The 24,866-nt window shown below is 44.8% G+C and overlaps 1 protein-coding gene across 13 annotated transcripts in view; it reads right to left on the reverse strand.

Moving 5' to 3' along the window:
• WNK2 (WNK lysine deficient protein kinase 2) overlaps positions 1–24,866 on the reverse strand; it is a 266,333-nt gene that overhangs the window by 117,872 nt on the left and 123,595 nt on the right. For 12 of the 13 annotated variants that reach the window (XM_056524329.1, XM_056524323.1, XM_056524326.1 and 9 more), the window contains exons 3-5: positions 12,978–13,150; positions 4,715–4,935; positions 3,041–3,198 (exon numbers count right to left, since the gene is read on the reverse strand). In XM_056524329.1, the coding sequence (XP_056380304.1) occupies positions 3,041–3,198; positions 4,715–4,935; positions 12,978–13,150 (552 nt within the window). The remainder of the gene's footprint in view (positions 1–3,040; positions 3,199–4,714; positions 4,936–12,977; positions 13,151–24,866) is intronic. The other variant, XM_056524335.1, reaches the window with a different exon arrangement.

Raw genomic sequence — 24,866 nt, forward strand, 5'->3', positions numbered from 1 at the left:
TTGTACAACAGTAGAATGTAATCATTAGCTGGAGTCAGAGGGAGCACATGCCATATGTATCCAGAGATTAATGTAAGGAGTTATCAAAATGACATGATATTATCTTGTAGATGGAGATACTCCAATCACAGGACCAGACAGCAGTAACCCAAGAAAACCTGAAAATAACAGGAGGCACGTGGTACATATGATAAGAGGGACATAAAGTAACACAAGTGCTAGAACCAGTTTTCTTCCCAGGGGATGAATATCAGAGAAACATTACCATCTATCAAAAAGGGACCAAAGACCGGCAGCATATGGGCAAATCCATTACCAATGACCCTGGAGAGCAGGAAAAAATCATCAAGGGAAACACAGTCCATCCCAACCCCTCATGCTAAAGAGAAAAAGACATCTGGAACATCTGCGACCCTCCAAAAGTGAATGAGATCTATACTACAGTAACATTTGTTTGTCAAAAAGGAACAATAAAAGCTCTTAAACATTGCATTGCAAAAGGTACTATGAGAGATCAGCTCTGTAGAGCCAGGCAAATACTGGCAATCAGCCATCAGAGGCAATGATACTGAAATAAAAAGCTTAAAAACTGGGCTTCTCCTGTTTTCATTTTTCAACATAACAAAAGTACAGCCTGGCTATACAGAATGTTCCTGGCTATACAGATGACTTCCTACAAGTCACCTTAAACTGTAATGTGCAATAAAGAAGAAAGAAAGCAGATGCACTCACTCAGGTACTCATGCCAAACGAAGTCTTTATTAGGTATCCGTAGCAAGGTAAAGCGTGTAGACTCAGAGGAGTAGCCTCGCAGCAACAGACTGCTTCCTGCGCCCTAGATGCACTTCCTCGGGATGCTGCTGCATCTAGGGCGCAGGAAACAGTCTGTCGTTGCGAGGCTGCTCCTCTGAGTCTACCCGCTTTACCTTGCTACAGATACCGAATAAAGACTTTGTTTGGTACGAATACCTGAGTGAGTGCATCTGCTTTCTTCTTTATTGCACACTGTCCAGTTTAGAGTGCACACTCAGTGTTGCCCCGCAGGACTTTGTTGCCGGCTAAGACTTTTCCCGGAACGGGATTTAGGTGGCTTGCAGTGCCGGATCCACTCTTTGCCCTGTTTTGTTTGCTACCTTAAACTGTAGACTTCAAGAGTTACTCACACACTGTAAGGGTACGTTCACACGGGCAGATTACCTGTGGAATTTCCACAGTATCTGCTGTGGAAAATCCACAGGGGATTTTGCTACCATTGACTTCAATGGGCCCAAAGGAAAATCAGAAAATCTGCCTCTATTGCAGATTTTTTGCTGACCCTTTGAAGTCAAGGGTAGCAAAGTCCGCTGCAGATTTTCCGCAGGTAATCCGCCCGTGTGAACTTACCCTAAGGTTAGGTTTACATATGCTGTATTTGCTGCTGCGTATATTCCTACCCATTGACGTCAATGGGTAGGAAAAATATGCAGCAGCAAATACGTCGCCTGCTTGTGTGACCCTACCCTTAGCGTGCCCCACAAGAGGCTAGAAGACAGTCTCACAGCCTGAAGACTGTGCTACACCTTTTTGTGAGTCCAGTTATAAGCTGTGTTCAGCAACTGTGCTGATTTGGGGCCACATTGAAAACCAGGACTGGTCACAGGATTGGTTACAGTTTCACAGTACTTTTAGCTGTCCAAAACTCTACTTAAAAGAAGCACTACAGGGTTTTTGGTCATGTGATCACGTCTGACTCTCCAAATATTCCAGTACCTAGTAGTTACAACAGACACTGACTTTCTGTTGACTACAGGATGACATCCTCACCTACCAGCTCTTTCCTACTAGCTCCCATACCTCTAGCCAGACCTCCTAGCTCCATCTGTTATTTATATGGGATTAGGATATGTAGTAATTATACACCTCCCCTGAGGATGTATTTAACACATTGCATTTCTTGCAGATTTTTTTATAATTTTTTAATTTTGCTGCGACTTTCACCAAATCATGGCATTAAATGGAAATTGAACAGCGCATAGTAAAAATTAGACATTTTTTAACACCATTTTGGAAAATTACTGCAAAAACCGCTAAAACACAGCAAAAAATTTTGAAAAAATGTAGAATGAATTCAATGTGTGAACACAGCCTAAACACAATCTTCATAAAACACCTCAATTCTAATAATAGGTCAAAGTACAAAACAAGAAAATGCATCAGAACTGCACAGTGTGAACTGATACCAACCCATCTGTGAGTCCAATGAGTTCCCCTGGGTGATCTCCAGCAGCCTAATGAGATGACCAGCCATAATAATCTCACACCTCAGTGAAAACCAGAGGATTCATTGAAAATGTAGGCTGCATTACAGAACCCACGTCATTGTACATTTTGTAAACCAAAATGGAGCCTTTCCCTTGCATGCCACATCACCAAAAAGTAGTAAGCAAAAGGCATACAAAAACCTCCACATTCTAATCAATTCTGTAATAGTGTAAGCTGCACTAAAGCAAAAAAAAAAACAAAAAAAAAAAAAACAATTATATATATATATTATCCTGGAATGCTTCTTTAAAGAAGAGGAACAAACTAATGCTACGTTCATAGGTGCATATTCAGCTGCAGATTTTCCACATATCATTATGGTAATAAAATCTGTACATGTGAACGTACCCAAAAAGCTAGAAAAAAAACATGTCTGTTTAAATAAAAAAATCCTTGTCATCCACAGTCCTCAGAGGTCTTGCACTAGACATAACCCACTTGCCCAAAGTGTTTCTGTAAACACAACTAATACTCCATCACCAGGGCAGATAACCACTTTACGTAGTCAAATTGGACATCTTGTCTTCTAGCATTCATGTATGGCAGGAGAGAGGTGCAGACACAGGCAATGGTTATAAACCTACCCAGGCACTATGTATATCTAGGAAAGATGGCTGCTCAGAGAGGTGCAAAAGGTTTTAAATATAGACTTACTAGTGAAAAAAAAAAAAAGTTGAAATATTAAAAAGGTTTAAGCATTTTACTACAACACTAAAAACTTTCCAAGATGGTTACTTACACTGGTCACTTTCCGATAGATCTGAGCAGCGTTCTGGCATTCGGAGTATGGATATTCTGAGGTAGCCATTTCTAACATGCACATTCCAAAAGCATAAACATCCACAGACTCGTCATAATGTTCTTCATACATTTCAGGTGCCATAAACTCGGGAGTCCCTGCAGGTATAAAGAACACAATATCAGTTTATGGAGTTTAATCAAAAAACTAAAGTGATTTTTTTTTTTTTTTTTTTTTTAACATTCCTCATGTTCTCTTCATGGTATATATAGAACAACGTAAACTTTTTCCTCCCCAGATAAACATATACAAAATAGGTCACAGGGAGAGCGGCTAGGCTAGCTTTGTGGTCATTGATTTTTTTGAGTCCCTCCCAACCACTGTAGCACAGCCCCGCTTCCCTGAACACCATGTGACCTATAATACATGGTTTCTGGCCTTATGGAGTTCAGGAAAGTAGAGTGCGCTCCACACAGGATATTATTATTATTATTACCTGTAAAGGAGTAAGATGGAATGCTTACTCACCCAAGCTGAACCTCGTCTCCCAGGGCGGTATTTCCCCGTTCAGAGACAGGCTAACTAACCGATCACACTCTACACAGAGTTTAGTCACAGTTGCGGTTAATGGGGCCAAAACTGCCTTTGAATGGGGAAATCTGAGTGATTCTTTTAGCTCCTAGTTAATTCAGTACATCAGTCACTGAGGTAAAGGCCTGAGAAATTGAAAAACTGATATTTGTATTTTAATAAGTTTAATTAAACCCATAGCAGAAAACAAAGCACTATTAAAAAAATAAAAAAAATATAAAAAGAATCATAAAACCATATTCAGCTTTATATAAATAAGTGCAGCTCACAATTTATTGGCCGAGGTATAATGATTTTACACCTACACCCACGTGTGGCATAAATACAAAGAAAAAGAAAAAATATAAATCATCACCTCAAGGCTGACATCTCTACTGAGGAAAGGGCCGTTCTGAACAGATAAGAGCCCCGAAACTCGTCTCAGCCGGTAAATATACATTCTACTTATACATATGAACTGGGATGCACTAACCAATATTCATGATATTGTGATCTATAACTTCATTATTCCGAACCATCAAATGCCGGACTATTGAATGTATCAGCGAAATCTCACATTTAAAGTGCGGGACAAATATTACTATTCCACAAGGGCCCTGCGGAAATAGGTCTAGTATATTTTCTAGTATATTGTATCTGCATAATTTTATCAGTTTATGCATTTTTAATACATTTTGCAATTCTTCACAAAACTGAAGCACGATATTATTATTATTATTATTATTATATTTCTATATTATCATGTATCGGGTTGTCTGATATCAGCCTTGAGGTGATGATTTATATTTTTCCTTTTTCTTTGTATTCAGCTTTAATTACGATCACATTGTGTTGTGGTTACAGTTTATAGCGGAAGCCTCAATACACAGCCGATCCATTCTATAATGGATGCCAACAGAGCCCAACAAACCCATGTTACTTACTAAGCAGAGCACTGTACATGAGATTTGATAGGAGCCTCTGACCATAGTCTGAACTGAGCCTTGCTGTTACATTTTAAGACAGATTTTATTCAATTCAAAAACATTTTTTAACTCATAACTACAAATTTCAAGGAACATTTTCATGACAAAGTAGAATTACCTATTACACTTTTGGCAAAAGACGCTCGTTTGAGAGTGGCCAGCCCAAGATCTCCAATTTTTACAGAGCCGGTCGGCCCTGTAATAAAAATGTTGTCACATTTTAAGTCCCGATGGATGATGGGTGGCGCCCGGGTGTGAAGAAAGTGCAGTCCTTTCAGTATCTGCCGACACCAGCTGCGCAAAACCTTTGGTTTCATCACCTTAAATCTCTTCAAGTATCTGTAGTGAAAAAACAATTACACATTTTTTTTTACAATGAGCAAAAGCTACGGCACAAGTCCAGTCCAGATTAGTTGGTCGATCTAACAGAATTGGTAAATGCATATATGAAATGACATTTTCTTGTTCTCATTTGAAAGAGAAAAATCCTACCAATACCAAGAGCTCTGTATACCACCACTAGGGTCATCTAGGAATGCATTTAAGTGGTTTAAAGGTGGATTTGAGACTTTTTATGCTTTTTAACACAAACAAAAAGGTGCATAAAGTATTTCTATTTGTTGCCAGGTGCCTGCTGGTGTTAAAATGCACGCAATGGCTTTTTCCAAGCATTCCAAAAATTCTGTCTAATTGGGAGTTGCAACAGGCTTTGAGTCTGGCAAGAGAAGATGCCATGGATTTTTAAAATTCTGTTTGGTAAATGCAACAAGATGGAAACAGCTTAGGTATGCTCAACCTAGTTCTCTTTGGTGACGATTCATGCCAGGGTGAAATAACGCATGTAAAACCTTCGTCATCCTGTACTCCAGTGTGAAGATGATGATGCTACTCCTGCAGGGTTAGTTCAGGCAGAGGGAGTGGAGCATTGACTCAGCAAGCAGACACTGTAGCTTCTCCCTATAAAAATTTTATTTATCCTTCTCGGAAGGTGAACAAAGTGTCCCCCATTCTGGCTTTATCCCAAAGGTCTAATAGTGTGTCAATAGAGTAGTCATCCCTTTTGTTTAAGCGCCTAATATGCTTGTTCGTGTGCAAGCAAATAAACATACAGCTTGCCATCCTTGTCAGTTTTTCCAAGGTCCCGGTCTTGTTCCGTTCCATTCTGCCAAGGTTGGTCATCACCACCGCCACTACTGTCACCTTGTGTAGGTTTCTTATCCCCTAGCCCTTCCACAGATTTCATCTCCCAATTGCTTATACTGCTGCTACTACTACTACCAATACCACATGGCACTGGGCTGCTGCTGATGCTACCTGTACTGGGCCTGGGCAATGAGTGGTGCCCACAGAGCTGGTACTGCCACTAACAAGCTGGTAGAGAAAATACTAGGGGTGCTCTTATTTACTCTATGAACCGCTGCAGCAAGGTTGACCATGTCATGTCGGCGCCCTGCAGTTTGTGTACTGTCTGCACTGAGATTCTCTGTGCGGACATTCTGTAGTGTGAACATAGCCTTACAATGTGTATTTATATTAACCTGTTAAGGACCAAGGGCGTACCTGTACGTCCTGGGTCTTTTCCCTTTCTATAATGTGTCATAGCGGGTCGGGCCCGGCCTCTAACAACCGGCCTGGCACCTGTGGCTAATAGCGCATGACGCTATTAACCCTTTAGACGCGGCATTCAAAGTTGATCACCGCGTCTAAAGTGAAAGTAAACTAATACCGGTTGGCTCAGGGGGCTGTTCGAGACCGCCGCGGCATCCCAAACAGCTGTAGGACACGAGGAGGGTCCCCTTACCTGCCTCCTGGTGTCCGATCGCCGATTAACTGCTCAGTGCCTGAGATCCAGGCATGAGCAGTCAAGCAGCAGAATCATCGATCAATGATTTCCTATGAGAAACCATTGGTCAATGTAAAAGATCAGTGTGTGCAGTGTTATAGCCCCTTATGGGAGCTATAACATTGCAAAAAAAAAAAAAAAAGTGAAATTAATCATTTAACCCTTTCCCTAATAAAAATTTGAATCACCCCTTTAAAAAAGTTATAGGGGTCAGAATATGACAATTTTAAATGTATAAATTTTCCGGCATGTAGTTATGATTTTTTCCAGAAGAAAGACAAAATCAAACCTATATAAGTAGGATATAATTTTAATTGTATGGACCTACAGAATAAAGAGAATGCCATTTTTACCGAAAAGTGTACTGCGTAGATTTTTTTTCCCCGTTTCATTGTAGATTTTTGGGAAAAATGGCTTGTCATTACAAAATAGAATTGGCGGCGCTAAAAAAAAAAAAAATATCATGAATTTTTAGGTGCATAATTGAATGAGTTATGATTTTTTTTAAAGGTAAGGAGGAAAAAATGAAAGTGCAAAAACTGAAAAACCCCTGGTCCTTATGGGGTTAATGTTAAACACATGTAGAAGCACTATGTCCCTGATTTATCAAAAGGTGTATGAAAAACTAGAGAAATTTTCCTACAGCTCAGCTTTTCAAGTTCTGGTAAAGTGAAATCTGAGCTGTAATTGGTGGATGTGGAAAAATCTCTTTTTTCTCTCTCCCATTTTGATAAACCTGGGCCTATATGTCTGACTAAACCAAGAAAATACAGGCCACATTCACTATACATGCTTTTAAGGCATATTTATGTTACAATACAGGTCAGCCCACTGCTCAATGCTTTGCATCATAACGTGATAGCTTTTATAGGCTCATTATGCAGTTACACTGCTGAGATCTGTAGTGCACCAATTGGCCACAGTAATGCAGGGAGGCGACAGGAAGTCACCAAGGTCAGTCAACTGCTCATTGTTTTGCTCAGCTTGCTTTGCTTTGGATAAAGACCTTCTGGGATCAGTAGTTCCTGTTCACCATCTGCTTTTATCTCAAAGATGGTGGGCGTAATGAAGTGCATAGAGTTTTACCAGCCATTTAAACCCATTTATTCACTAGTCAGGAGCCATCAGGTTCGGACGCAATGTTTCGGGGGAATGGCCCCTAACTCATGCATGAGTAAGGGGGGGTTCCCCCGAAACGTGGCGTCAGACCCTGATGGCTCCCGACTAGCGAATAAGATAAGTTCTCTGCTGGGACGGTTGTATGCCGAACATAACATCTGCAAGCTTTGAATTTTATGAAAATGAAAAAGATTGAATAAAGAAAAAACGATTGTATCTAAATACTACATAGCTCATGGTCTTACATACAAGCATTTGCATCGGGGGATTGGTGAATACCCACACCTGAGCACAGCCTAATAGTCTACACAGGACTTTTTCTCTACTAAGGTAATATCATATAGTACAGCTTTAAATAGCCCCAAAATGGGTGCCAAAACAAGGGGGGAGGAGTGTACAGTCAAACTAATTTCTTACATATCATAAAAAACAATATTCTATTCAATTATACAGTGTAGGTGCATATAGAACAGGTATACAGTACAGTATGACATTGTAATAGATGTGTAGGTTTTCCTTCCATGTAAAAAAAAAAGTGTGGCATGCCTTTCCCCCTCGCAGGGGGTGGGAACTTATGTTAACCTCTTCAGGACGCCGGGCGTATGCATACGCCCTGCATCCCGAGTCCTTAAGGATGTGGGGTGTATGCATACGCCCGTGGGAATTTCGGTCCCCGCAGCTAGCCGGTTGGGGACCGGACCGGGATGCCTGCTGAAATCATTCAGCAGGCATCCCGGCACATCACCCAGGGGGGTCCTGATACCCCCCCCCCCGTGTTGGGGATCGCAGAAAATCACATGTCAATTCAGACATGCGATTTTCTGCTGCTCCGGGCTGATCGGGTCTCTGCTGACCTGATCACCCAGAAAATAGGGATTATCGGAGCTGTCAGTGACAGACCCGATCATCCTGAGGGGTTAGGAGCGAGGTCGCAGTGCTGCGATCTCCTCCTATCCCCTGCCATTGGTCAGAACTGATTCTGACCAATGGCAGCGCAGGACAGTGGGATGCCATGGCAACCTCCCGTTCTGGGCAACTCCAGCTGACACGCCGGCAACAGGATTTTAGGTGAGTATACACATGAATGTTCTGACTCACGGTTTAGTAGAAAATTTCTTTCTTGTTTATTCAAGTATATTCGGGTATTGTCTCGCAGGACATCAGGTTAGCAGCATAATATGCAAGCAGCAAAGGTGGATACAAGCTCCGTGCTCCCTTCAGTCATAGCCCAACGTTTCAGGGGCAAGCCCCCTTAGTCATGCGCAATGGCTGCCCGGAACATGAGCGATGCCTGTTCCGGGCAGCCATTGCGTATGACTAAGGGGGCTGCCCCTGAAATGTTGGGCCATGACTGAAGGGAGCACGGAGCTTGTATCCACCTTTGCTGCTTGCATATTATGCTGCTAACCTGATGTCCTGCGAGACAATACCCGAATATACTTGAATAAACAAGAAAGAAATTTTCTACTAAACCGTGAGTCAGAACATTCATGTGTATACTCACCTAAAATCCTGTTGCCGGCGTGTCAACTGGAGTTGCGCCCTATACCTGTGTGTCTAATCATGAATCATTGAACAGAGAGGCTGGAGCTCTGTCGTATAGGAGTTGTATATACACTCTACACATTGAAATAACTCGGTTACTACTGTGTATACTAGAACCTCCTGTTCTGCCCACCTCTGGATGTCGTGGAGAACGTGTGGAGAAGATGGAGGCCGGTACCTGGAGGAGAAGATGCGTGGGGACCCTGATCGTCGCTGGAGACAGGCAAAGGTAGGGAAACGACGGTGGGGGCGGGGCGGTGGTTAAATGAAAGTGAAAGTAAAAGTGATCTTTATTGTTGCAACCACTAGGAAGGCCAAACTGCAACTCCCAGCATGGCCAGCAAGCCAAAAGGCTGTCTGGGCATGCTGGGAGTTGTAGTATTGCAACATCTGGAGGGTCACAGTTTGGAGACCACTGTTACAGTGGTGCCCAAACGGTAGCCCTCCAGATGTTGCCAAACTACAACTTTCAGCATGCCTTGACTGCCCAGGCATGCTGGGAGTTGTAGTTCTGTAACATCTGTCCCTTCAGATTTTGCAATTTTCATGACATTTTTGAAAATTGCTGCTCTACTTTGAAGCCCTCAAATTTTTTCAAAAAGCAAAAATATGTCCATTTTATGATGCCAACATAAAGTGGACATATTGTATTTGTGAAGAAATATAAAATGTATTTGGAATATCCATTTTCCTTACAAGCAGAGAGCTTCAAAGTTAGAAAAATGCAAAATGTTAAAAATTTTCATTACATTTTGGGATTTTTCACCAAAAAAGGATGCAAGTAACGCCGAATATTTACCACCAAAATAAAGTAGAGTATGTCCCGAAAAAAAAATCTCAGAATATTCGGTAAAAGCATTTTCGAGTTACTAATTCATAAAGCGACGGTGGTCAGAATTGCGAAAAAGGGCTCAGTCTTTAAGGTGAAAAAGGGCTGCGTCCTTAAGGGGTTAATGACAAAGGTGATATAAACTTGAACGATTTGAAATAAAGCTCAGTGGAAAGCACACAGAGAACGCAGAAGCAACCGACAATGGCTCTGTCTGATTTACTTCTCTATGCTTCAGTATATACATTCTGTATACGGATTTGGCCGGGAGTAAGATAGCTACAAGAATACTGAGAATCCACCACAACATTAATAATACAGCATAAGTAAAGAACGGATTTAAATTTAGCAACAGCAGCAGAGAAGCAGTGGGCCGGAAGTGACCCACTGCAGCGTTTCATCATTTCATCCTCATAGAACTCTATGTGTTGGCTCTATATTCCATAATATACTATCCCATTATGGTGTTATTATAACCGAATTCCACATATCCATTAGTAACATCTACACACATTCCGAGCCCTGTTCATCATATAACTACCTCCCATCATCACACTGGTTCTCTCTATCCCCATCATGTCTTTGCTCCATTATACTCTACCTTATGTTATGCTGTTAACTCCCCGTAGCTGTTTTTCCCTTATTCTATATTGTCCCTCTGACTTAATATATGCTCTGTAGCGCGATGTTATCACCGGCAGCGCTATACTGCGAGCGACTCACACTGACAGTCCTATGCCGTCTCAGCACATTGCTGATAGGCTGAGGGCTTGTCATGTGACTCCCCAGCATGGCAACGCATCCTGGGCAACCAGCCCGACACTCCTGATCGCTGCTACACAGTAGGGCTGCAAAAAATGGGGAAAATGTGCGATTGGGATTATCGGCCTAAATATTGTGATATCGATATGCAATGCTATATGATAAATAAATGGTGAATTCCCGCCATTTCATGTCCAATCTACTCCATTTTACAACTATCCACTCATTTTATGCCCACTGCCCATTTCATATCTCCCTTGTCACATTCTCCCCTCATGGTCACATCTTCTCCCATCACATCTCCCCCTGCAACATTCCCTCCCTCCCTCCCCCCCCCCCCCATTCTCCCCCGTCACATTCCTTCCCTCCCCCTGTCACATTCCCAACTCCCCATCAAAATATGCACCAGGTCACATTCCCCCCCTCCCCCCTGTCACATTCCACACTCCCCATCACAGAACCCAGCCCCCCTACCCCCCCCCCCCGTCAGATTCCCCCGTGTCACATTCTATCCCCCCTCCGTCACATTCTATCCCGTGTAGGTAGCTTTTTCTACTGCAGCAATACACTTTGTTTCAAATCTCCCACCGGATCCGGGAAACCCAGTGTGTTTGCTGCCGAAAAAGACCTTTCCCCATCAGCCAATCACTGGCTTGACACGTGACACCGCTGCGGCCAGTGATTGGCTGAAAAGGGAAAGGTCCTACTACTTGTATGGTAAAGAGGAGACACCTGAACGCATGGAGACGAACGGCATCTGCAGGGACCGGGAGTAGGTGAGCAGAAGATTTTTTTTAAAAATTTTTTCCCTGTGCCCTTTTACTTAGTTCAGTGTTTTTCTACCAGTGTGCCTCCAGCTGTTGTGAAACTACTACTCCCAGCATGCCCGGACAGCCTTAGCCTTTGCTGTGGCCGGCCCCTGCCTGCAGCAACACACGTGAGCCAGCCTGAGCAGATAATCGCAAGTTTTCCCGGGGGGGGCCATATCGCAAAAAGTAAAAATCGCGATTCGGTTGCTTTTGCGATATATCGTGCAGCCATACTGCACAGTGATCCTGGCTTGACACAAGCGGCTCCTATTGTTTACTGTTCACACGCTGCAGTGGGTCACTTCCGGCCCACTGCGTCTCTGCTGCTGTTGCTAAATTTGAATCCATTCTTTACTTATGCTGTATTATTGTCATACTGTACTGTATACCTGTTCTATATGCCCCTACACTGTACAATTTAATAGAATTTAGTTTATGATATGTAAGAAATTAGTTTCTGACTGTACACTCCTCCCCCTTGTTTTGGCGCCCATTTTGGGGCTATTTAAAGTTGACTATATGAGATTACCTTATTCTGATCTGAGGAAGAGAGGTCTCCTCCCGAAAAGCGTAATCCGCTTTTTTATTGTTTTTGTGCGTCACTAATAAACCTTACAGTGCTTTGTACACCTACATCTCTGGCTTTGGTTTGCTACTTTCACCCTTGGAACCAGCAGCGCCACTTCACGGTTTTTTGTTCAACTGCTACCTGCCTGCTGAAATGGGGGTGTTCAGTTGCTTTTGTCACGATGAGACAATCTATTCAAAACCTGTTCTAGTACAACAACATGTTTCATTCACAACAATCCTAGTGTGATCACAATGGAAGTTCAAAGCGAGTGCTGCCAGTCTGCCTTCATTGCCATCAATGTACATCCATAACAACCAAACAGGTGGCTCACAACTACTTAAAGGGGTACTCTGCCGCTAGACATCTTCTCCCCTATCCAAAGGATAGGGGATAAGAGGTCTGATTGCGGGGGTCCTGTCGCTGGGGACCCCCTTGATCTCTGCTGGGCAGTCCAGACATCCGATGCATTAAGCGTACTTCACCGGATGACTAGCGATGCGGGGCAGAGGCTTGTGGTGCAACAGCAATGCCCCGCTCAATGCAAGCCTATAGGAGGGGGCGTGACATCAGTAACACCCCCTCCCATAGACTTGCATTGAGGGGGAGTGGCTGTGACGTCACGAGCCTCCGGGAGCTGCACCCGGAGCTCTAAATGAATGCCGGCTGCAGCATGAAGATCGTGGGTGTGTGGGGACCCCTGTGATCCCCCTGCTGCACTCGGCATACCTAGGATACCCCCTAGGCATCTTATCCCCTATTCCTTTAAAGTTCCCCTTTAAAGCTGATTACAGATTGGGCAGGTATCCATTTCTGGTTAAGAACGGTCATTACATGGCCTTGTTTTTCTTTAGCAACTTGAGTCACATCCACTATTTCATAAGTTTTCACAGTAAGTTCACTCACGTCTTCAGTGTCCCTGATGTCATAAGTTCGGTAACCAGAACAATACACTTCTTCCCCTTCAGACAAGATTCCCAGAAGTCGTAAAACCTGACAATGTTCGGGTGTTGTAAACCTTTCAGCATCTCTGCCTCCTCTTTAAATCGCTGTCTCTCAAGCTTTGTTAGTTTACGATCCTAAAGACAAACAAACATAACGTTATATTGTACATAGAAAGGAAGTTATGTACATCAAAATGACACAAATATCTGTGAGAGGGGAGCTTTTACCATGGTTCTATATAAAATTATCCTCTTGTCTTCAGAACACATATGTAAGTTGCCAAGGTACAAAAAGCCTGACAAAAATGTAGAAGGGATAATGAAATATTTTAGACATTCAGAGGGGTTTCCTAATTGGTAGAGATGTTTCTAGCACCAGCGGAGTTGCTGTAGGATGCAGAAATTGCAGCACTTAAAGCTATGTCTCCGACCCAATTTATCTCCCTTCTATTCACTTCCTTTATTGTGGATATGTTCTATAAAAGATGATATCTATCTTTAAATCAACTGGTGCCAAAAAGTTAACAGATTTGTAAGTTACTTCCATATAAAAATCTCAATCCTTCCAGTACTTCTCAGCTGCTGTATGCTCCAGAGGAAGTTACATAGTTCCTTCCAGTCTGACCAGAGTGCACTCTGCTGCCACCTCTGTCTGTGTCGCAAACTGTCTAGAGCAAGATAGGTTTGTTATGGGGATTGGGCTACCACGCCCCCTCCCGAAGGCTTGCATTGAGGGGCGAAGCGTGACGTCACACGGGGGCGGGGGGCGTGACGTCACACGCTGCCGGCCCTGCAGTCGACCATAATCAGTTCCGGAGCGAACACGCTCCGGCGACTGATTACAAACGGGGTGCCACGTGCATGATCCCGGGCATCCCCAGCTGCGGGACTCCTGCGATCAGGCATCTTATCCCCTATCCTTTGGATAGGGGATAAGATGTGTAAGCACCGGAGTACCCCTTTAAGTGCCTAAGTTGTTCATCTACAAGAAGCAGCTCTTAGAAAGCCCTGTATTGGAGAGGATCGGAAAGGAGGGGCACATGACAGGGGGATTATGGCCGGCTAAGAAGGGGTTAAGGTAAGGTAGGGACGTGCAGGGTTTAGTCTGAGAGGGGTGGGAGGAGTTGGGATAAAAGGATATAAAATGAAGGGAGGAAAAGGAGGAGCTAGGCAGTTGCCGCCAGAAGAAGAAGAAGGCCGACCCACCCTCCCTTGTGGTATCCGATTGTCGCAGCAGTGGATGGGGCAGGAGAAGTATTCGGAGGTATCAGATACGGTGGATCGGGAGTAAAAGTGGGGGCGTGGAGGAAATACACCCCGGCGGTGTGGTTCCTGTGGCCATGGGGGGCCCAGGGAAGGATACAGGGATCCGAAGATGGTGCTCCAGGGCAAGGTGCTGGTCGGCCGGGAGCAAGAGTAGGAGGCCTTTGTTATTCATTTTGGTGGAAACAAAGGAACGATGTCTCTGGGTCTTCTCCTGTCAACGTTTGGTCAAGAAGTTATGGTTTATATTTATATTTATATATGTGTTGGTATTGTATGACGTTCATACAAAGTTGTATTTATCACAATGTTCTAATTGTTATTGAATAAAGTTGGCTGCTGTGGCCTTTAAGCACCATACAGATGTGTCGGTCGTTTTTGGGGGAGGGGTTTGTATGGTGAATGTCAGGCAGCTAGAATCTCCCCTAGTCGTGTTTTTGTCAGAGAGAATAAAAGGCTGAACAAGGGTCTCTCTGCAATACACTTATGTCTTCAGTGGTCTGAGTTGGTGCTGAAAGTCTGCCAAGTCGTTGAGGAAAGTTTTCCTGCATACATCCCTATGGGTAGTGTCACAAGTCAGAGTTGTGTGAAGAAAGTAGACCTCTTACACCACAGTAAGCCAACCTGTAAAGATCCTCATCAGTAGGGACAAAGCAAATTGTACTGTGAACATTAAAGGGTACCCATCCCCTATCCTTTGGATAGTGGATAAGATGTCTATAGGCGAAGAGGTCTGATCGCGGGGGTCCCGCCACTGGGTACCCCTGCAATCTCTCCTGCAGCACCCACTTGTCATCAGCTGCAGGGAGCAAAGATCGCTCCATGCTGATTATTCACGATACAGGGGCTGGAGTACAGTGAAGTCACAGCCAGGCCCCCTAGTGACATCACACCCCGCCCCCTCAATGGAAGCCCATGGGAGGGAGCTTGACGGCAGCCACACCCCCTCCATAGACTTGCATTGAGGGGGTGGGGTGTGATGTCACAAGGGGGGTGGGACCGTGAAGTCACGATATTCTGGCCCCTGTATCGTGAGTCATCAGCACGGAGTGATCTTTGCTCCCTGCAGCTGATGACTAGCGGGTGCTGCAGGAGTCCCCAGCGATCAGACATCTTATCCCCTGTACTTTGGATAGGGGATAAGATGTCAGGGGCGGAGTACCCCTTCAACTTGTGTCTATATTGCACCTGCATTAGTCATTACACTTTTATGTGCTAAAAAAAGCACCACAAAGATTGTCCCTTTTTTAATGATTCTTTTACAGCAGATTTACTGAATTTAACTGTGACCAAATATCCATTCATCTGGTTCGCAAGCTGCATTATCCCAAGCTGTACTAAAATCATCAGGAGGATACTTCACAAAACCTTTGCAGAGGGAAAGGGGTGAAGAAGCAATCTAATTGGTTACTACGGGCAACTGCACCACTCCGCAAGATAGGTGATAAATATCTGCATGACGGGGTGGGGGGGTCTGACCACTGGGACTCCCCGCAATCTCCTGTACGGGGCCCCGGCTCTGCCACGGCCTACACGCCCCTCCATGTATCTATGAATGGAGGGGGCATGTCTGTCGACCTCTAAGTGAGGTCGATGACAAGCATTAGCCGTGCAGAGACACTGCAATGCTGGGTCCCCATAGAGGAGATCGTGGGGGGGGGGGGTTTCCAGCAGTTGGACCCACCACAACGGATAAGTTATACGTGTTTTATGGCTGTAGCATACTTTAATTTCAATTGCTTCCGTCCTCACTATATTAGGGCTTGGGTTGGGCAATAACAGAGGGTGAAAAACAACAGCTGATATGACAAATTTCAAATGAAATCTAAGGGCTATCTCAACATATGATTTCAAGAGCTTACCAGAAAGTGTGCCAAGAAAATGGGGTCCAATTATTACACCAAAACCTGACATATTGTTTAACCATGTCTTCTAATAATCAGTAACTAGGAATCATACTTTAAAGACATTAAAATATATTTCACTCATATCCCCCCCCCCCCCCCAAAAAAAAAAAATTACATCAAAATAAAGAAAAAGCCCAATTTTTCCCCACTATACCTTTAGTCACAGATAGGACACCATATCTTCATGATATCTTAAAGGGGTACTGCGGTGGATTTTTTTTTTCTCAACTGGTGCCATTAAGTTAAACATTTGTAAATGACTTCTATTAAATATTTGTCCTTCCAGTACTTATTAGCAGCTGTTTGCTGCAGAGGAAATTTTCTTTTTTCATTTCTTTTTTTTTTCTTGTCCATAGTGCTCTCTGCTGACACCTGACGCCCATATCAGGAACTGTCCAGAGCAGGAGAAAATCCCCATAGCAAACCTATGCTGCTCTGGACATCTCCTGACACAGACAGAGGTGTCAGCAGAGAGCACTGTGGATAAGACAAAAAAAAAAATTTCCTCTGAAGCATACATCTGCAAATAAGTACTATGAGTAGAGATGAGCGAACTTACAGTAAATTCAATTCGTCACGAACTTCTCGGCTCGGCAGTTGATGGCTTATCCTGCATAAATTAGTTCAGCTTTCAGGTGCTCCGGTGGGCTGGAAAAGTTGGATACAGTCCTAGGAGACTCTTTCCTAGTGATGTATCCACCTTTTCCAGCCCACCGGAGCACCTGAAGGCTGAACTAATTTACGCAGGATAAGTCATCAACTGCCGAGCCGAGAAGTTCGTGACAAATCGAATTTACTGTAAGTTCGCTCATCTCTAACTATGAGGATTAAGATTGTTAACCCCTTCCCGACCCATGACATCTATGTACATCATGAGTCTGCTCACATTCTATAACGCGGGGCCACGGAACAGCTGTAGGACACGAGGAGGGTCCCTTTCCCTGCCTCCTGGTGTCTGATAACCAAATGACTGAGATCCAGGCATGAGCAGTCAAGCAGCAGAATCCTTGATTAATGTTATCCTATGGGATAACAATGCTCAATGTAAAACATCAGTGCGTGCAGTGTTATAGCCCCCTATGGGAGCTATAACATTGCAAAAAAATAAAATAAAAGTGAAAAAAAGTTAGATTATTTAACCCCTTCCCTAATAAAAGAATTACCCCCCTTTCCCCATTTAAAAATAAAAATAAAAATAAACATGTGGTATCGCCGCATGCGAAAATGTCCGAATTATAAACATATATCATCAAACATATATACATCATTATATCATATATCAAAGTTTTCCACCGGAATACTCCTTTAACTAAGCCAATTTTTTAGACCAAATATGTGCATTGTATGTGAATATGTGCATCCAACCAGGGTATTTGTTAACCTCCTGGATGCTGTAGCACATGTTTTGAGGGGTTATGTTATTTGTAGTAAGAAACAGATCATCTAATGCTTTCCCTTGCAGGAAGATCTTGGTGGGACAAACTTCACAAAAAAACTGATTAAAAAACATATATTTGTTTTTTGACATGTTGAACTTCCAGTGTCAAATATTAGAAAGTGTGAGACATAACTTAAGACACCTGCTCCCCATTGACACCTGAGACCTTGTAACACTAACGAGTCACATGGCTCCAGGAAGGGAAAACTACTAATTAGGTCCAATTTTGACATTTCCACTTAGGGGAGTACTCATTTTTTTTTGCCTAGGTTTAGACTGGGTAACCTCGGTCCGTATAGGGCCAGGGGACTCTGACTGGGCAAATGTCAGGTAGAGAGGGGTAGCTATTTTTCCTTTCTTATCCCTCCCCATAGGTCGCAGAGTAGGGGTGTTCAGGGGGGCTCCTTTCCTGCTTTTCCCCCCTCCCTTTCCTCTTACCTTGTGGTTATAGCAGGAGTTGGACGCCTGGCTGGTATGGCTGAAGAGCTGTTGATTGTGCTCCGGGAGCGGGCCGCGGCAGATCCTGTGTTCCTGGCCTGCATGATTGTGGAGCTGGGGCCCTGCCGGCCGGCACTGCACGGCACGCCTGAATGACTGTGCCCTAGTACTCCCAGAGTTTCCCGGCGCAGGGGCCACACTGCTACTGTGTGTTCTGCCAGAGGAGGTAGGAGGGGCGGTGCAGTGGAGCACCAAGGCCCCTCCCCCTTCTTCCACCAAGGTCAGTGGCAGCCTGCGTTCCCCTGGGCTAGTGGTTCCCTGTCAGCTCCCTGCACCCAGTTTTGCCACATTTTAATATGGGCAATAATTCTGCCCTCAGTTGAGGAGTCTGTGCCCCCTGACCCTTTGCCTGCAGCACTTACACCCCCTCACACTGCTCCTGCCCCTCCTCCCCACGTGGAGGCACATGAGGCCCATGGAGCTGTTTTTCATGATGTCCTGCAGTCCATCCCTCCCACCCAGCTTCCTGCAGTCCATTCCTCCCACCCAGCCTCCTGCTTCCAGAGGTCATTGGTTCTGGCCCTTGGGGTGTTGCTGGCGCAGTTGGAGCCTGGTTCACAAGGGGCGGGATCTGCTCCTTTTTCTGCAGTATCAGCCTCGTAGGGGCTCATGTTGATGAAGAGGTTAAGAAAAAAGATATGGGCGAATTAATACATTGATATATGGTCCTTAAGTTCTGTTGACCAAAGCAACGTAGATAAAGAACGCCGGCCCTTTTTGGAAAAAAATCGGACAAATGCCAGCCAGGCATTGCGAAAACTGTGGGTAGTTGGTTACAGGCTCTCTCTCTTCTGGGATGTATCATGGGTCAGCAGCATCCTGAGCAATGTTCTGAGCTCTTCATATACATGGATTCCATATATGGCGCATACAAGTCCCACGGCGGCTCTGCGTGGTGGAAGTATGATAAGGAAACCAGGAGGCGGTTAGCTCTGCAGCCTGAGGTTGGTTGGGGTTCCAGGGCTATCGATGTTTGGCTTAGATTGATGATGTCTCAGCACCCCACCCCCTTTCCAGCAGGGGCCACTGCCTCCTCAGCAGGTTTCCAGGGCGCAGTGGCCGCACACCGTCCCGGATCTTGCTGGCTCTTCAATGAGGGTCACTGCAAATTCTTCGGGCTGTGCAAGTTCAAACATGAATGTTCCACCTGCGGGGGGGCACTCATGCAGCAGTCAGATGTCCCCGTGTGGCGAAACTGCCGGTCAAGGGGCCTCCCCCAGCCGATGGGAAAGACACCGGTGAACGTGTCCGTGATGTTGCCCTGGCTAGAGCTTTACCCCAGGTCAGAGGCTGAGCAGTTGTATCTTTGTTTTACCTATGGATTTTTCATCCCATATGTTCCCTCTGTTTTTTTCACAGCAGGCCTCGAATTTGCAGTCTGCTTCCCTTCACCCTGATTCACTGGGGAAAAAAAGTCAGTAAGGAGGTTAATTTGGGTCGTTTTAAGGGCCCTTTTGTCCACCCCTCCCTCTCTCCAATTTGAGGGTGTTCCCCCTGGGGGTCGTTCCCAAAAAGGAGTGTGGCAAGTTTTGCTTGATACATTCCCTCTCGTACCCGAAGGGTGAGTCGGTCTATGACTGTATCCCTAAGGACGCCTCTTCTGTGTCCTACGTAGCCTTTGACAGGATTATTGGTTCGGCGGGCGGGCAGGGGTGCCCTTATGGCGAAATCAGACATAGAATCGGCTTTCCGACTCCTCACGGTACACCCGGAATGCTATCATCTTCTGGGTTGCTGTGTGGACGGTATCTACTACTATGATACTTGCCTTCCTATGGGCAGTTCCATATAGTGCCACTACTTCAAAATGTTTAGTTCATTCTTGGAGTGGGTGGTGCGGTTTGAAACTGGTTGTTCGTCCATAATTCATTATCTGGACGATTTTTTCTTTGTAGCTCCGGGTGATTCTCCATGCTGTAAGTTCATCCTGGATTAGTTTTGTTTCCTCAGGAGTCGGCTGGGTGTACCTCTCTCGTCTGAAGAGACGGAGGGTCCTCGTACAAACCTGTTGTTCCTGGGGATTGAAATAGACTGTGGGCATGGTGTTTCGGCTTCCTGATGACAAATTGGAAAAACTGTTAGGGCTTATTTATGGTTTTAGTGGGGTTTCCAAGGTTACTTTGAAACAGATGCAATCCCTTTTGGGTCTCCTAGTCTTTGCTTGTCGTATCATGCCTATGGGCTGCGTTTTTTTCCCAGGCGCCTTTCCTTGGTGATGAAGTGAGTCAGGAGACTCGAGCACAGGATTCGTATTACTTCCCAGTTGAGGGCAGACTTGTTTGTGTGGTGCGAGTTTCTGTGCCACTACAATGGCTGCACCTGATTTCAAGCCCCCGAGGTCTGTAATTCGGAACTAGCAATGTTTACTGATGCGGCGTCTGAAGGTTATGGGGCCGTTTTCGGTAATGAGTGGAGTGCTGCGCCTTGGCCTGAGGCGTGGAGAGGTGAGGGGTTGTGTCGTAATATGACACTGTAGGAACTGTTCCCCCATTGTGGCTGTCGAGCTCTGGGGTTCTAGGTTAAAGGATCGTAAGGTCTGTTTTTGGACGGACAATCTTGGCGTATTGTATTGACGGCCTTTCCTCCTCCTCTCGACCAGTTTTGGCCTTGCTTCGCCACTTGGTTCTCAGGTGTTTGGAGCATAACATATGGTTCCGTTCCCATCATGTGCCCAGGGTTAATAATGTTTTGGCTGAATTCAGCTAACCACACTCACCGCTATTGAAAGAGGGGACATGGCTCCCCAAAATGCATCTAGCCCAAGTCTGTATCTACCAATACCCCAATTGTGGACACATTGGAGTACACGCAAGTCAGAAGCCATTGCTGTCTCATCTGAGAACTGAAAGCACGCTCCAACAAGCACGACCGCACCGCTGGCCAGCCACAGCAAGCACAGTGTGGCAATTTCACCATTGGCATAGTCATAAGAGGCACATTGTGCCAAACTTTCATTCCGCCTGGAACTTAGTTTTGTCCCTGTACAGTCAGGGTAAAGTGTAAAGAGGTTCCTAAACTCAAGGACTCCAGCGCTGCAAGCCACACGATTGACATTTAGCCCTAACCCCCACACTACCTAGAAACCACTCGTGTGCCCTGTGCCGACAGGGTAGAATGGGCAACAAATAGGGGGCCTCCAGCGCTGCAGAGTGCTGCTACTGACCTTATTACAGCTCAGCTTTTATATGCATTTTATACTATATCCATTTAATTGTAGCATCTATTATATCTTGTGACCTGTCTGAAGCAAGGGCCCTGCTAAAGACCACATTATAAACTCCAATTATTTAAATAAAATGTTATTTTAATACTGGACATGTTTTCTTGCATCTTCTTTTCCACTATTTCTGCTAATTACTTACCCTTAGCCTAGCAGGACTACCATTTTTGTTTTTTCTTATCACTGTAGACACATTGGGTCTGTGCAACGCAGTATCCTCGGCTTAGGTTTTTTCCTGTTTTATGTAGAGCTCCCATACTTTTTATTCTTTTATCCCATAGTTCGGGCCTCCCCTTGACTAGATTTCAGTTTGTTTCGGTTTTCAAGCGTTGTTTAGTGGCTGCGGGGTTCCCCCGTGGACTATGGTTCCCACTCTTTTCGGATCGGGGCAGCAACAGAAGCCGCTAGGGTGGGTTTTCCAGCTGCGGAGATTCAGTGGATAGAGCGTTGGAAGTCTGATTGTTATGCCAGTTATGTTCGCCCTGAATTGATTCTTTAATATGTTTTTCTTTCAGGTTGTTGCCCCCCAATGGTTCACATCATGTGCCATTCGTATGTGTATCGGGCTGCTCAGAGGGTTATGTGCCGCCCGGGAGGCAGATCCTTGGGCTTCCAGCTGCTGGCTGTTCACTGGAAGGGCATTGGTGGCCTGCCCTGATCCAGGGTGTTAACAGAGGCGGTTCAAATTGCGGGCCACTCGCAGTCAGCAGTCGTTTTGGTAACCCATGCTGGAGGCAATGATTTATGTTCACTTCCGGTTCCGGAGTTGATTACTCTGATGAGGAACAGTTTTGAGAGGATCATCGTGCTCTTCTCCAAAGTAATTTTTTTGTGGTCCAAAATCGTCCCCAGGGTCATTTGGCAGGGACCCAGAGATGCTGTGGCCTTTGAACGGGCCCATCGCTCTGTGAACTCCCGTATGGCTCGCTATGTCCTGGCACGTTCTGGAGTTGTGGTTGTGGTCAACTAGAGGGCGACAACCGGTCAACTAGGTTCTGGAGTTGTGGTCAACTAGAGGGCGACAACCGGCGCCTTATGACTTTTGACGGGATCCACTTAAATGACATAGGGCTTGATATCTTTTCATCAGGGCTTCAGGATGGTATCGAGCAAGCCTTATATGTGCTTGGTGGGGATCGGAGCTCAAAATGAAGATACGTGAGCTCCTCCTATGGCGGTGCAGGAGTTAAATCTATAGAATAATGAGGTTGGATGACTGAGTTGCCCTTCGGCCAATGCCGGCGGCTAGCGGTGCACTTCAACATCCTGTAGGTTGGCAACCAGAAGGGGAGTTTTGTTAAACCATGTTTATATTAATATAATAAAGCTGTGGCCGTCCCCCACGTCCACTTAAGAAGGTTAACAAGCATTTGTGTCATTATGTAATGGGGAGGGAGGGACATTATTGTTCAGCTACTGGGGAGCGTTTTCAGTCCATATAAGGGTTTTGTTTTTTTGCAGGACCAATTGCACTTAAGTAATGTCTTCATTCATATTTCCATAACCTATGCTTCAAAACGAAACGGAAAAGAAAAACAAGTTTGTGAGGTGAAATTGAAAAAAAAAAAAAAAAATGAATTTTGCAAATTTGGGGTCATTTATTTAGTTTTTACACTAGTTAAATATATATATATATATATATATATATATTTTATTTTATTTTTTTTACACTTTATTAGTCCCCTGGGGGGACTTTTAGGAGGAATCAATAGATTCCTCATACAGATCAATGCAGTTTCATAGAAATACATTGATTTGTGTGCTTTGTGCTCATTGGATTGAGCCTGCTCCGGGCAATCCACTCCACTACACCACCAGGGATGCATTAAAGGTCCCTTTAGACGCCGGAGTCAGCTTTGACAGCGGCGATTTAAAGGGTTATTAGTCGTCTGTGGCGATTAGTGGCAGCCCTTAGCTACAGGAATCAGCTTAAGGCCGCCAAGTATGGAGCTGCCACGAGTCAGGTGCCCACGCCATACACCGATAACGTCATGCGCCGCGCCGTGCAGCGCATAGCAACGACGCCGGGGACGCACGCCGGAGGCCTGCAGCAGCGCGGACCCGAACCAGGTAATTATGCCACCGGGGATGGGGGGAGGCAACGGGGCAGCGGCGCCGGCAATGGGTGCCGCTGCCCCTTCTCTCCCCCTGGCTATCGGCGCCGGCAATGGGGCGCCGGCACCGATAGTCAGGGGGAAAGAACGGGCAGCGGCGCCGATAGCTAGGGGGAGAGACGGGCCGGCAGCAGGGCTCTAGACCCCAGGAAAGGCAGGGGAGAGAAGCGGGCAGCGATGGCCTCTCTCCCCCTGCCTTTCCTGGGGGTATATCGGGGTATACACGCGCACCCTCATTTTACCATGGATATTTGGGTAAAAAACTTTTTTTACCCGAATATCCTTGGTAAAATGAGGGTGCGTGTTATAGGCCGGTGCGTGGTATACCCCGATAAATACTGTATGTGATTTATTTGCACAGTAAATTTACACTTTACTATTCTGGCACCTGATTCCTTATTATTGACCTGGCATATCCATGTTCTTTCCTGGGGAGCCTTCTCTACTATTGATATCCTTCTTTGGAGTTACCATAGGGATATATGTGACAGGCCTATCATTCCCTCCACCCAGTATTATGTATGGTTTTAAAAATGTTATGCTATTCTACGTAGCGTTAAACAAAATGTTTATATTTTAGCATATATGGCTGTGCATGTTCTTATATATGCCAGCTTTATTCTTTTGTATCAAATGAAGTTTAAATAAAATTCCCTATCAAAGATTAAGCAAGACATTGCATCTATATTGTGTTCTAATTCTTTAAATTCCTGAAGCTCCAGACTGCCCTTAAAAGGGGTATTTCACCCCTAGACATCTTGTCCCCTATTCTATGGATAGGGGATAAGATGTCTAGGGGCGGAGTACCCCCTTAACTAGTCCAGGACCTCTAAAGAATAAGGAAGGAGACCTAGGTCAGAAGAATTTAAGGATTGAGGAATACAACAGATGTGGAACACTGGTAAATGGGAAGGAATGAATGGAGACATCTTGTAATAAATCCCAACCAAACACAACTGGTAAAATGAAGCTCTGGATCAATATTGTTACATATGAAACACGCAGCTTGTCTACAATGTGTAGACAGTCTTCAATACAACAATGGAATACATCTTGTACCTGTCACTCTTGCTGTTAAACTGGTTCTAAGAGCTATGAAAGCTTCTACAGTAGTCATGACCTCACCACTATGACCTCTGCCTCCTATGCGGTATAATAAAGTAAGCATTTATATGGAAGACTGGCTAATGCACACTACTCCTGAAGTAATTACTGTACAGGGGATTCTTAAGACAATTTTACAGAATACTTAACAAAAATCAATCCCTCCTATACCACATGCAGTGATATACACACACTCAAGTGATCTGCAATGTGCACATTTATCTTGCATTGTACTATAGTAAACTATAAACTTCTAGCAATTATGCAACCCAATGGGCAAGGCGTATCCAGGAATACAAACAGGTTG

This window comes from Hyla sarda, chromosome 6 (genome assembly GCF_029499605.1).
Source record: "Hyla sarda isolate aHylSar1 chromosome 6, aHylSar1.hap1, whole genome shotgun sequence".
Taxonomy (NCBI): Eukaryota; Metazoa; Chordata; class Amphibia; order Anura; family Hylidae; genus Hyla; species Hyla sarda.